Source organism: Schistocerca nitens, chromosome 12 (assembly GCF_023898315.1).
Source record: "Schistocerca nitens isolate TAMUIC-IGC-003100 chromosome 12, iqSchNite1.1, whole genome shotgun sequence".
Taxonomy (NCBI): Eukaryota; Metazoa; Arthropoda; class Insecta; order Orthoptera; family Acrididae; genus Schistocerca; species Schistocerca nitens.
In genome coordinates, this window is record NC_064625.1 from 193,339,414 (window position 1) to 193,354,351 (window position 14,938).

Consider the following 14,938-nt stretch of genomic DNA (forward strand, 5'->3'; position numbering starts at 1 on the left):
GGACTGTGTGTACAATATCCATAGTCAACTTCTATGTTCAGTAGTTCTGGGAAATGGGGGTGATGTAAAACAGAATAACGGAAAAGGCTCGTTCTGTCCATCTCACTGTCCTGGGAGCTGTTCAGCATAGAGAGATATATACTCATTGCTAACATACGTCGATTACATTTATATTGTCCAGTCCATTACATTTCGCGCATGTTGCCGAGCAAGTCAACTTTCTTCTGGTGATATTTCGGCCGCGTATCGTCCGTCCATCCTCAGAATGAATTGGAAAACTGACTACAAAGTGCCAGGCGCGGCGGTATCTGGTTCACCGCGACCGCCAGTTACGAGACGACGCTGCTCGGCGGCAGAGAGATACGCTTACACACGCACCGGCTCTGGCGAAGTCGTACGGACATTCGATTCGCTCTTCTACGTGTGTTCGGCGGCGATGACACCATCAGGACTTCTCTGCTGTTTAATTGTACCGAGAGCCGGAATCCGTGCGTCCAAATTAAAACCGTTACCTCTATTTGTTAAATTATTAGCTAATGCAGTGTCTGTAGCTTCCTCGAAGACAGCATCCCAAAAGGAAGAGACGGATGTTAGGATCTTCACATCACTGTAGTTCATGGAATGCCCTGTATCAACAAAACGTTCGACCACAGCTGACTTTTGTGGCTGTCATAAGCGTGTGTACCTTCGATGTTCCACGTATCTCACAAGAATGGTGTGTGTTGTTTTACGTATGTACGACTTCTCACCATTTACGCAGCGAATCTGATAAACACCCACGTTAGAAAGCAATAAACCGTCCTGTACAGAGCCGAGTAAAGCTGCAATGTTCGTGGAACGTCACCGTAACACAGCGTTTCTCGAGAATACGGCGTATCTTCGAGGAAAGAGCGCCCACATAGGGCAAAAAAACGCACTAGATCTGAAGGAACTGCTGTACGAATTTGTTGCGGAGAAAACCCATTCGCTTTAAGAATGATTTTGAGGTATGAGAGCTCTTCTTGCAAATTATCTTTATCGGATATACAGTGCGCCCTATTCACTGAGGTCTTGAGGACACCTGTGATCTGCGAATGGTGATGGCAGCTACTGGCATGTGGATATAGATTTGTACGCGTTGGTTTACGATATACGACATGTCCTAACGTGCCGTCAACTTTACGGCGAACGACAACGTCCAAAAAGGGGAAGCAGCCGTCTTTTTCTATTCCAGAGTAAATTTGATACTAGAACGGATACAATTCAAATACTCTAGAAATGGCGACATGTCGCTTGGTGACAAACCTCATTCTAGCCGTCCATCAGTTGCCCGAATAGACGAAAATATTGAAAAAAAATAGAGAGTTTGTGCTCGTGGACCGTCGCCAGACAATTGATCAGCTGTGAAGAGATTAGTGGGTTATCTTGGAGCTTTGGGAATGAAAAGGGTTGCTGCCAGGTTTGTACCTCGGGTCCTGACACACCTGCACACACAGCCACGTCTGTCAGACTGTCTTCGGCTGAAAATGGCACGCTTCCGCAGCCCCACGCACATGCCTCGCCTCGCCTCGCCTGGCTCCGTATGACTTCCTTATTCCCACGGATGAAAAGGGGCACGAAAGGACACCGATTTGACAAAATGGAAGAAGTGAAGAAGAAGAAAAAAATAAGAGGGAGGAGCTGTTAGTCATTTCTAAAGATGGCATACAAAATGTTTAGAACAGTGGGAGCACCGGTGGGACAAAATTATTAGTTCTAAAGGAGAATCATTTGAAGGCGATAAGGTTGCTTTGTAAACAGTTTGGAAGTATATAGGTTGTACAAAATAATTCTTTTTTGCTTACCTCGCTCGTATATTACGAGATATCCCATGACTTTCGTCGCCTCAGTGTACTGGCACTGGTGTGTTCCGTAGCAGTGAGGGTGAGTAACTGCGCGTAGCACTGAAGGCGTGCGTGCTAGAGCCGATGTACGCTGGGCATACCATTCCTATCGTATCGCTGAATACTGATCATTCCTTGTGGCACATCACTGTTACAGTTCTTGTTTTGGGTTAGTCCGGCTCGGATGTTGTTTGACGAGAATGTGTAACCAATTTATCGCAAGTCGTGGACAAAAACGGTTTTTCCTCACGTTGCCTAAATTGAAGGGGGATCACTGCTACCAGCCGCAGCGGAATCAGCGGGGACTAGTCAAAATGTGTACCGAACTAGATTGGAACCCGGGACCTCCTGCTTACTAGCCAGGATCGGTGGCTCCCGATTGGAATGTGTGTCGGCCGTGACAGTCCGTGGAAATTTCTCCCGTCGCCGCTGATTTCGCGTAATGTCCTGCTCCAGTTGTCCAGTTGATAGCACTGATTACACCCCCCCCCCCCCCAATTTACATATAGTGTTTCATACCTGCTAGTTATTAGTATTACATCTACGTCTACGTGATTACTCTGCTATTCACAATAAAGTTTGGCAGAGGGTTCAAAGAACCACCTTCAGGCTCTCTCTCTACCGTTCCACTCTCGAACGGCGCGCGGGAAAAACGAACACTTAAATTTTTCTGTGCGAGCCCTGATTTCTCTTATTTTATCGTGATGATCATTTCTCCCTGTGTAGGTGGGTGCCAAGAGAATGGTTTCGCAATCGGAGGAGAAAACTGGTGATTGAAATTTCATGAGAAGATCCCGTCGCAACAAAAGACGGTTTTGTTTTAATGATTGCCACTCCACGTACATGTCTGTGACACTATCTCCCCTATTCCGCCATAATACGAAACGAGCTGCCCTTCTTTGAACTTTTTCGATGTCATCCGTCAGTCCCACCTGATGCGGATCCCACACCGCGCAGCAGTACTCCAGAATAGGGCGGACAAGCGTGGTGTAAGCAGTCTCTTTAGTAGACCTGTTGCACCTTCTGAGTGGTCTGGCAGTGAATCTCAGTCTTTGGTTTGCTCCACCCACAACATTATCTGTGTGATCGTTCCAGTTCAGGTTATTTGTAATTGTAATCCCTAAGTATTTAGTTGAATTTACAGCCTTCAGATTTGTGTGACTTGTCGCGTAATCGAAATTTAGCTAATTTCTTTTAGTACTCATGTGAATAACTTCACACTTGTCTTTATTCAGGGTCAATTTCCACTTTTTCCCACCATACAGATATCTTATCTAAATCATTTTGCAATTCATTTTTGTCATCTGATGACTTTACAAGGCGCTAAATGACAGCATCATCTGCAAAAAAATGTAAGAGAGCTACTCAGATCTTTACCGATGTCGTAAATATAGATCAGGAAGAATAAAGGGCCTATAACAAATGGTTCAAATGGCTCTGAGCACTATGGGACTTAACTACTGTGGTCATCAGTCCCCTAGAACTTAGAACTACTTAAACCTAACTAAGCTAAGGACATCACACACATCCACGCCCGAGGCAGGATTCGAACCTGCGACCGTAGCAGTCGCGCGGTTCCGGACTGCGCGCCTAGAACCGCTAGACCACCGCGGCCGGCAGGCCTATAACACTTCCTTGGGGACCACCAGATATTATTTCTGTTTTACTCGATGACTTTCCGTTTGTTACTACGAACTGTGACCTTTCTGACAGGAAATCACGAATCGAGTCGCACAACTGAGGCGATATTCCACAGGCACCCATTTTTGTTAGGAGACGCTTGTGAGGAACGGTGTCGAAAGCCTTCTGGAAATCTAAAAATATAGTGTTTCACAACTGCGCGATCTCCGTGGAGTGTGTTCTTTCGAAGACTCACTTTCCCCGCTTGCTGCCCTTGTCCTAAGAGTGAGCAACAATTTGAAAATCAACATTTTTCTACATTATTTTTTAAATTAATGATTTAGCGGGGAATAAACAAAGCTGTGCCACTGGAGTGTGTTGCGTGGAGTATAAATGAAACAGACGGGGAGGGAAACTCGGATCACGGCAACTGGAACCGCAGAATCCGCTGTACAAGTGAGAGCGAGTTGTCGCCGGTCCCAGAACTCTGCCCCGGTGTCGGCTCAGCCTCGGCCTCGGCCCGGCCCGGCCCGTCACTATCGGGCGACTGACGGGCACGCCGCGGCACGTCCCACCTCCTCCCCAGCCGGGCCGCCCTTTCCCGCTGTGGCGGTCACCGCCGGAACAACCGCTCTCTTCACCTCCAGTGTAGCCCGGCTCTCCAAACCGCTCAGAATAACCGATTTCCCAAATAACATTTTCTGTTTCCTTTTAGTATTATTTCCAGCGATAAACGTTGACTTACAGCGAACATCGGACAATTCCGAGACTCCCTCAGACTTTTGCGTTTTATGTTTCGAGATAGCTACAATCAAAATATCAAATAAAATAGCTAAATAGAAGAAAACGTAGTCCGACAATCGTTCCCTACTTTTCGTAAAACTCTGTTCAAAAATCGTGTCATGGATAATGCTCATACACCACTATTTTGGTATTACGAATAACTGAATAGTGAAAACAGAGGTTGCATTAATCAATTTTTCGCGTTATGCCTTCGGTTTCGAAAGGCTGCACATACAGAGAGGCATAGTACACTGAAACTCAAAAAACTGTATAGCATGCGTGTTCAAATACGAGATATGTCAACAGGCAGAATACGGCGCTGCGGACGACATCGCCCTACATAGGACGACAAGTGTCCGGCACAGTTGTTACATCGGTTACTGCTGCTACAGTGGCAGGTTATCGAGAGTTAACTGACTTTGAACGTGGTGTTGGAGTCGGGGCGATGGGACACAGCATCTCCGAGGTAGCGATGGAGTGGTGATTTTCCTCTACGACCGTTTCGCGAGTATACTGTGAATACCAGGAATCTGGTAAAACATCAAATCTCTGACATCGCTACGGCTGGAAAAAGATCCTGCTAGAACGAGACCGACGACGACTGAAGACAATCGTTCAGCGTGACGGAAGTGCGACCCTTCCGCAAATTGCTACAGATTTCAATGCTGCGCCGTTAGCAAGTCTCGGCATGCGAACCATTCAAACAAAGATCATCGATATGGGCTTTCGAAGGCCCATCCACGTACCCTCGATGACTGCACGACACAAAGCTTTACGCCTCGCCTGGTCTCGTCAACACTGGCATTGGACTTTTGATGACTGGAAACATGTATCCTGGTCAGACGTGTCTCGTTTCACATGGTATCGAGAGGAGGATGGACGTGTACGGGTGTCGAGACAACCTCGTGAATCCGTGGACCCTGCATGTCAGCAGGGGACTGTTCGAGCAGGTGGAGGCTCTGTAATGGTGTGGGGCGTGTGCAGTGGGAGTGATATGGACTTCCTGGTACCCCTAGATACAAATCTACAGATGACACGTACGTAAGCATCCTCTCTGATCACCTGCATCCATTCGTGTCCATTGTGCATTCCGACGGACTTGGGCAATTCCAGTAGGATAATGCGGCACTCCACACGTCCAGAATTTCTATACAGTGGCTCCGGCAACACACTTCTGAGTTTAAACACTTCAGGTGTCCACCAAACTCCCCATACATGAACCTCATTGATCGTGTCTGACATGCCTTGCCACGTGCTGTTCGGAAGAGATCTCCACCCCCTCGTACCCTTACGGATTTATGCGGAGCCCTGCAGGATCCGTGGTGCCAGCTCCCTCCAGCACTACTTCAGACATTAGTCGAGTCCATGCCAAGTCGTCTTCCGGCACTTCCGCGTACTCGCGGGGGCCCTACACGATATTGGACAGGTGTACCTGTTTGTTTGGCTCTTCAGTGTACATAAACACGGACAGAAGATGTACTACTCTATATTTTCATTATAAAGAATGAATGAGCTGTTAAGTTTTTAATATATTAATGTTGGTTCAATTTCATTTCTGTTTAAGTATTTCATAGAAATGGCAGACATATAATAAGCTGTTGTGGAAAATCTGTGGCGTTGTTTTTCTTTAGTTACTTCGAAGGAGAACGTTTTGTAATGAAGTATGTTGACTTAGTTCGTAGCAGAAATACGAATACAGTTCATTATTTAATGTCAAAACTAAAAACGATCTATCAAAAAATTGAAATGAAAAATTTAGACAGTAACCAAAATACAACATTTACCAGCAAGAAACTTCACAATGGTTGAAATTTCAGTAATGGATTAATTCATCGCGCAGTATTTGTTGCCCAATCTGTCGGTATTGCTGTACCGTTTCCTATGTCTATCTGTAACCGTAGTTATTAAAATAGCTCTGATCGCTATTCCCATTTTTTATAATAACCAAATACATGTTTCATTTTTGTTAGTAGATAGTACTCATTTTTTAAAGTTTTATTTAGAAACTAAAAATTTTAGCACCTGTGCTATGACATTTTACATACCAGTGTTTTACGTGCTAATCGTTAAAAAAAACTATACAGAAACACGTTATAACCGCGACGAAACTAATATAAAAAAATACCGGTTATTCAGAATCACAATACCGGCATCGGTTTTAACTAACGGGTTTTTCCCATCGCTATTCTGGAATATTGATGACTATACAGGGCGTCCCAGCATGAATTGTCGATATTCAGGGGTATGCGAGCAATGCTCATTTGAAGCAAAAACTTTCCTGTGACATATGCCCTGTTCCGAATGTTTCCTTAAGTAGAACGCATTTAATGTACAAGGGGCGTTCAATATGTAATGCCCCACATTTTTCTTCTCAGAGCATATTTATTGTTAAGGGTCAGAATTTGGTGACAATATAGTCCAACATGTCTTGTCCGTGTCCTATTTTCCTACGTAGTCTCCATCACATTCTATCGTCGTACGCCAACGTTGTGGAAGAGCACGTATTCCCTCCTGGTAAAAGCTCTTGTTCTGTAGGTGCAGACATGTTTTCACTGCACGACTGACACTCTCCGTCACCTCCAAAGTGTGTTCCCCGTAGAGAATCTTTAAGCGGCCCAGAGATGGACGACCGACAACTGTAGGGCCAGCTGCCGAGCTGTGATGCGCCGGTCGGCACGGATAACGGCGTCCGCACGACTCGGCACGCCTGGAGCAGTGGCTGTGGCAGGCAGGGCGTCCCGAGCGTGGCTGGCCGGGGAGCTCTGCTTCTGCGTTTCCTGGCGCTGTGACTTTCTCTACCCGTCGTCCAACTGTACTCCTACCAACTGCAGCATCAACATACACTGTAAACAGACGTTTATGGATGTCCACCGCGGTTTCTTTTTCTGTACACGAGAATTTAATAACAGCACGTTGGTTGTAAAGTGACTCGTGTGTAGACGCCAGTTTGACGCAGTACTACGGCTCTGCCATCTGCCAGAACGGTTCGAAACTTCACCGGCGCACAGAACAAGCATCAAACGTTAAGCACCAACAAGGAAGTTTGCTTTGTATATTTTTTTAAAAATGTGGGCCATTACTTATTGAACGAACCTCGTACATTTCTTTTTGGGCTAATGCCGCGGACGTGTGTCTCTTAGACACGCAACCTGTCTTTGACGTTTTGTTCCAGCCTAATCTATCTCGTTGCTTTTGACCTTTTTTGATGGGGAAGTCTTTCTGTCTTTAAAACGGCCCACTGAACGCACGGTTGTGCACGGTGTGTGGTGAGTGTAGTACTGCGAGAGTTTATCAGCGAGAAGTTTGTACACACACCTAGATTAATGAAGAGTGTGCAGATGCGGTATGTGTTTACGGCTTCTGGGATGGTAGTACTACCGAAGAATACCGTCGGCGTTTTCCGACGCTTACCAGGTTTTACAGCACAGCGCAGCAATAGCGCAGTCCTATTACAAGCACGAACACGAGTACAGCGAACATTACACGCGCAAAAACTTGGACCCATTTAACATTTGACGTTCGCGACAATACCACACGACTTGAATTTTGCAAGTAGTTAAATGACAATCGTCATTTTCTTCCATTAATACTACTTACCGATAAAGCGAGATCTACACGGAATGGCGTCGATGTTTGCAGGATAAGCCACACGCTACCTTCGAAACCAATTTCCAAGTTCGTTTTTCAATCAGTGTATCGTGCGGCGTCATCGGTAAAACGTTGAAAGGAGCAGTCATTTTCAGAAGAGCGAATGACACGGGAGTTACTTGCATTCTTTGGGCAGAACACGTTGAGGACGTGCCACGAACTACGCGGACTGCAGTATACTTGACGTAGTGGCTCCAAGTTTTATCGGCCGTGTGAGGCAGCATCTCAACAGCACTTAAACCTAATCGCTGCATAGGTCACGGTTGTACAGACCTAACGCCAGTAGATATTTGTTTGTGGAGGAAGTGAGAGGTAGACAGGCAAAAGGTGGATACGCGAGATGAACTGCTTGGTGGCGCCACGGACGCTGTTGCCCTCATCAGGAAACACGCAGGGGTACTCGAGGCACTTGAGGGTGGGATGTTCGAACATTTGTTGTGAACTGTAAAATATCTGTAATGTGAGATCTGTGATTGCGCATAGATGCGAATATTTTAAAAACTTTGTAAAACGCATGTTGTTTTGTTTTCTACTAGTAGTACATGTGTAAACCTGACAGTGTGCTATGTCTATCCTGTCACACCCCTGAGTATTGACCATTTCGCCAGGGATGACCTGTGTACAGATAAGACACACACACACACACATCAAAAATAAATGAAAGAGAATGATTTTTGTGCACTAAATTGAATTTGAGAAAGTGTTGCACATATAGTTCATCTATATTTGTAGCCAGTTTCGATGGGCAGTTTCATCTGAATCGTGGAGAAACTTGCAATTCAGCAGGGGGCAAGAAGAATACAAAAAATCGTGTGCAGTGGTCAAATGTTTAGGTCTGAAAATAGAACAAACAGGGTTTTGATATTTCCCCATGCTCTAAATTTCAGAAATAATGTTGTTTACAGTTATGTAAAGAGTTACATCTAATCTCAGATGGCGAGGACAAGGAAAAGAAAGCTTTTGTATATCCATCCATCCTTGTAACAGGAGGGCACTGGGACGACGCCCGTTTACTATCGTGATTAAATAAAAACACCCACAGCCGTCCTCATGATTTACTTCATTTTGTCGCTACCAGTTTAAACGCTTCAGTGCGTCATCTTCAGGCTGTTTTTGATGCCATACAGGTTGATATAGTCCTCATGCGCAACACATCAGTTGCCAGCATTACTGGATACGCAGATAATGTGTCGGCACTCCAACCATCAACAGCCTGAAGATGACGCACTGAAACGTTGAAACTGGCAGCGACAAAATAAAATAAAATCATAAGGACGGCTGCAGGTGTTTTTATCACAAAGAAAAAGAAAATCAGAGGGGGCTAAAGGGTCTGAAAAAATCCCTAAAAGAATTAAGTTTCGTGAAGTCAAGAAGATCACTGAACAGTGTCATAAGCGCTGAAAATACTGAAAATTACACCTCATGTTCGATTAAAATAAAATTCAGACAAGATACCCTCCTTGAGGAGAATATCTGATTTCAGCCGTGAACGAGAACTAGAATTAGTTAACCGTGTGAGTAGCCGGCCTGTGTGGCGGTGAGGTTCTAGCCGCTTCAGTGTGGAACCGCGCGACGCTACGGTCGCAGGTTCGAATCCTGCCTCGGGCATGGATGTGTGATGTCCTCAGGTTAGGTTAGGTTAGGTTTAAGTAGTTCTAAGTTCTAGGGGACTGATGACCTCGGATGTTGAGCCCCATAGTGCTCAGAGCCAGCGATTAGAACCATGTGAGTGCGTGGGCACCTTATTCAGTGGCTCGTCCGCAATTGAGTTGTGTCGAATTTCCAATGACCTTGCCGAAGTAGTGAGTCTTAAGCACAATTTCAGTAAAATTACTAAAATGGCTCAAAGAGTGTTTTTTTTATTTTAAAAAGAGAAATCCTGCAATAAGGTTAAGAGAACAATCAGCAGCAGTTACGAAAAGTGTCCTGGGTTTCAATCAACCTCAAGTTGATTTAATATAAATACAGGACACAGCAAGCAGTGACTTTCTTGAACTAGCTATTCCAGTTTTCTGTATAAACAATCAGGGGTCTTAAACGTACGTAATGGATAAGCTTAATCTGAAATTAATTTTTTTTTCGTTGTTGAAGACTATTTTCGAAAAACATGTTGTGTATGTATTGTGAATTGGTTTGAACAGAAGTTTCATTCCGTCTGTATTTCATACTGCCGGTATTACCGTGTAAGGGTGTTGACATTAGCCACGTACTCGAGGCAATACCAACGGGCTGCAGAGTTGAGAAAATATCGAACGTTTTTAGATTTTTCTGGTTCAGCTATGCGTGTAACATTCCTGGGTCACACAGAGTGCCACGAATTTTACGTGAAAGTTACAGATTCCAAAACAAAACAAAAAATCTATTAACATATCGGTATTCCTCCGATCTGCCGTTGTAACTGTAGTCACAGGTGAACTGTTGCAAACGTCATAATGTTTCAGCTTACAGTATATTGTAGGATTCTTGCAACAGAAAGACGTCGCCGATAGACCATTGGTTTCCGATTATGTGCTACCGATCTCTTATGACTCTTAGTTAACATGAATGGCGAGCTCCCTTTTCCGGTCACCTGCATTTTTTCGCTGCGCTCGCGACTCTCAGTAAATTTGAGCCAGGAAAAAAGAGCTTATTTCCGCGGTGTGCTCAGTCCGATATCAAACCTCAGGCCATCGTGCCTCGTTCGCTTTGAGCAGTCTGTTTGTTTTTCTGTACCGGGACCGCTAGTAACGATATCTCTCATTTGTGAGCCTGCCGAGCTACGAGACACTGGTACTGCTGCCCTGTTATTCGGTTTTGGGAAGCCAAACGAAGAACTGCCCATCAACTGCAAAACGGCGCAACACACGGACAACGTACCCTGCGTGACCCGTACAAGCTTAGCAACTCGATATGCCGGCGTGCACTTCAATCAGTCGCCGGAAGTCCCTTGCGGAAATATTCGGCCATGTTGCCTCTAGATCCGTCCACAATTGCGAAAGTGTTGCCGGTGCAGGACTTTGTGCACGAACTGACCTCCCGATTATGTCCCACAGATGTTCGATGCGATTCGTGTCGGCTGGTCTGGGTGGCCAAATCATTCGCCCGAACTGTTTAGAACGTTCTCCAAACCAATCGCGGACAACATGGCGTATTGTCATCGATAAAAATTCCATCGCTGCTCGGGAACATGGAGTCGGATGGTGTCCAAGTAGGCGAACATAACGACATCCAGTCGCTGCTCGGTTCCCTCGGACCAGACAGCCAGTGCATTCGATGTAAACGTTATCGAGCCACCACCAGCTTGCACAGTGGCTTGTCGACAGCCTGTGTCCGTCTTCGTGGGGTCTGGGTCACACTCGAACCCTGCCATCAGCTCTCAGCATCTGAGATCGGGACTCACCTGACGGGCCACGGTTTTCTAGTCGTCTAGAGTCGTGAGCCCAGGAGAGACGCTACGGGCGATGTGACGCTGTTGGCTAAGACATTCGCATCGGTTGTCTGCTGTCACACCCCGTTAACGCCTCATATCGCTGCACTGTCCTGACGGGTACGTCGGTCGTACGTCCCGCATTGACTTCTGCGGTTATTTCACGCACTGTTGCTTGTCTGTCAGCACTGAAAACTCTACGCGTATGCCGCTGCTCTCGGTCGTTAAGTGAAAGTCGTCCGCCACTACATTGTCTGTGCAGGAAGGTAACGCCTGAAGTTTTGTATTCTCAGCACACTGTTGTAGCCTGCCAACAGATATTTTAATTATAACATTCACATTTAGTGTAACCTCCCAACAGATAATTTCCATAACCTCGCAACAAAATTCTGACACACATATATGTAACGTTTCAATAATTGACTGTCAACCTAAACTGGTAAATCTGGACGTCAGCAATGCTGCGTCATGGCTCTGAAAAGTCAATCTGAATAAACTGAAAATTCCTACCTCAATTAAGTCGCCGGATAACGCGTGTATATATATCTGCTCCTGTAAGAAATTTTTCTGGCACAGCCCAGTGCAATGCTGGCCGATAGATTTATCATGTGCCGGCCGAAGTGGCCGTGCGGTTAAAGGCGCTGCAGTCTGGAACCGCAAGACCGCTACGGTCGCAGGTTCGAATCCTGCCTCGGGCATGGATGTTTGTGATGTCCTTAGGTTAGTTAGGTTTAACTAGTTCTAAGTTCTAGGGGACTAATGACCTCAGCAGTTGAGTCCCATAGTGCTGAGAGGCATTTACCATGTATAAAAAGAGACAACTGATTTTTCTTTACCATAATCTGGATGACCATGAATAGGAGAAAGTAGTAAAATCTTTAAATTCACATGAATGATAGTCAAATATTATCTTTAAAAGAAAGATTATTATTAAAATTTTTAAAAACATTTACACGGGACTTGATATAACAATACTACAAAATGAGTTGTTACAAACTACATATTCACGCGGCTGCTTTTACCTCAGGCACGACCGCTCCAATCGCCCGACGGCGAGCTGCAACTGCTACTGCTGTTTCCGCCGACACAGCTCTCTGGTCTGAGATTCTCTTACAGCTTACATATCGCAGGCAGCGCGTGAGCATTCCATCGAAGTTACATCTGCTCGAGTGCGCTGAAAGCCAATTGCTTAGTCGTGGACCTCTTACACTGGTAACACTGGGTTTCCAAAACGGAGTGTCCCATGCGTGTAGCCGCAACTACGATTCCAGGTTCAGAGTCTGGTAATTGCCATCGTGCGGCCGTAATGAGGTCGGACACCTCTTCACACGACTCGCCTCAGTACAAACGGCAGAACCGCCACTGCGCTGCCTTTCTGTGCCTTGTCTACCCGATATTGCCGCTGTCTCACGAGTATCATATAAATTATGTTCATTAAAAAGTGTCCTGTCTCTGTCCGCACGAATGTTTATTAGTGTATTGCATAAAAATTTAAAGTAAATTGCGGAAGTTATTTTTTGAAGCGACGTTTTGTATTTATAAGGAGCGTTCGAAGAGAGACAAGCCGCAGGCACAGTTACGGGAACCAGTACCTGAACGTTAGAAGTATTGAGACACTCGCCCCACTGTGCCACAAGGCGGTGAATGGCTGTCTCACAAAATTCCCGGGGCTGCGATGCTAACCAGTCCGGCACGTACAGCTGCACGTCGTCGCCCGAGGCGAATCGTCGTGCTGACGTCCTCCTTTGACCGAGATGGCCCCCTTCGCCGAGAGGTCAAATCAAAACGACCAGGCCATCTCACCCGTGGGTTCATTCTGCTCCACGGCAATACAAAGCCTCGTACGGCCAACACAGTCGCGGCACTCCTGCATAAATTCAAATGCGACGCTCTCGGCCACCCTCCACACAGTCCGGACCTCTCTCCCTGTGTTTAGGCCATTTTTGAACTCTTCAGGAGGCTCTGATTCACCTCGAATGACGACGTCCAGCTGTAGGTGCGGAACTGGTTAACATCGCAGCCCCGGGAATTTTGTGACAGCCATTCACCACCTTGTGCCACAGTGGGGCTAGTGTCTCAATATTTCTAACGTAGAGCTACTGGTTTCTGTAACTATGCCTCCGGATCGTTTCTTCTCGAACGTTCACATCATATCTCGCGAACCATGGATGAAGGGTATCAGACGGATGCCATATTCCTAGACTTCCGGAAGCGTTTGACTCGGTGCCCCACTGCAGACTCCTAACTAAGGTACGAGCGTATGGGATTGGTTCCTAAATATGTGAGTGGGTCGCAGACTTCTTAAGTAATAGAACCCAGTACGTTGTCCTCGATGGTGAGTGTTCATCGGAGGTGAGGGTATCATCTGGAGTGCCCCAGGGAAGTGTGGTAGGTCCGTTGTTGTTTTGTATCTACATAAATGATCTTTTGGATAGGGTGGATAGCAATGTGCGGCTGTTTGCTGATGATGCTGTGGTGTACGGGAAGGTGTCGTCGTTGAGTGACTGTAGGAGGATACGAGATGACTTGGACAGGATTTGTGATTGGTGTAAAGAATGGCAGCTAACTCTAAATATAGATTAATGTCAATAAATGCAGATGAACAGGAAAAAGAATCCCGTAATGTTTGAATACTCCATTAGTACTGTAGCGCTTGACACAGTCACGTCGATTATATATTTGGGCATAACATTGCAGTGCGATATGAAGTGGGACTAGCATGTAATGGCAGTTGTGGGGAAGGTGGATAGTCGTCTTCGGTTCATTGGTAGAATTTTTTGAAGATGTGGTTCATCTGTAAAGGAGACCGCTTATAAAACACTAATACGACCTATTCTTGAGTACTGCTCGAGCGTTTGGGATCCCTGTCAGGTCGGATTGAGGGAGGACATAGAAGCAATTCAGAGGCGGGCTGCTAGATTTGTTACTGGTAGGTTTGATCATCACGCGAGTGTTACGGAAATGCTTCAGGAACTCGGGTGGGAGTCTCTGGAGGAATAGAGGCATTTTTTTCGTGAATCGCTACTGAGGAAATTTAGAGAACCGGCATTTGAGGCTGACTGCAGTACAATTTTACTGCCGCCAACTTACATTTCGCGGAAAGACCACAAAGATAAGAGAGAGCTAGGGCTCGTACAGAGGCATATAGGCAGTCATTTTTCCCTCGTTCTGTTTGGGAATGGAACAGAGAGAGAAGATGCTAGTTGTGGTACGAGGTACCTTCCGCCACGCACCGTATGGTGGATTGCGGAGTATGGATGTAGATGTATATATAGTAGTGTATATTTGGCTTGAATTACGACTGGAGCCCTTGGTGTGCCGGCAGATCTTCCTGCTGCTGTTCATCCTGCTGTACGTGTCGGCGTTCGCGGTCATCGCGCGGTTCCGGCGCCGCAGCTCGGAGGACTACTACGCCATCGACGAGGAGGAGGCGACCGTCTTCAAGATCAGGTGAGGCGCGAGCCGAGTCCTGCTTTCTGTTGAAGGTCCGCCGTTGTATTTGTGTCGGGACGCACAGTCACTCGTGCTTCGAGATTCTTGTGGAGCGTCGACAGAAAAAATAATAATGGCACCTTCGTGAATGTTAGTGAGTGCTTCTCGCCCAAACAGGGTAGCTTTA

General features: G+C 46.1%; 1 protein-coding gene across 2 annotated transcripts in view; it reads left to right on the forward strand.

The window, feature by feature from the left end:
* The window catches only part of LOC126215157 (protein Lilipod), a 413,331-nt gene that overhangs the window by 225,704 nt on the left and 172,689 nt on the right, over positions 1 to 14,938 (forward strand). For both annotated transcript variants that reach the window (XM_049941822.1, XM_049941823.1), the window contains exon 2: positions 14,645 to 14,769. In XM_049941822.1, coding sequence (XP_049797779.1) covers positions 14,645 to 14,769 — 125 coding nt within the window. The remainder of the gene's footprint in view (positions 1 to 14,644; positions 14,770 to 14,938) is intronic.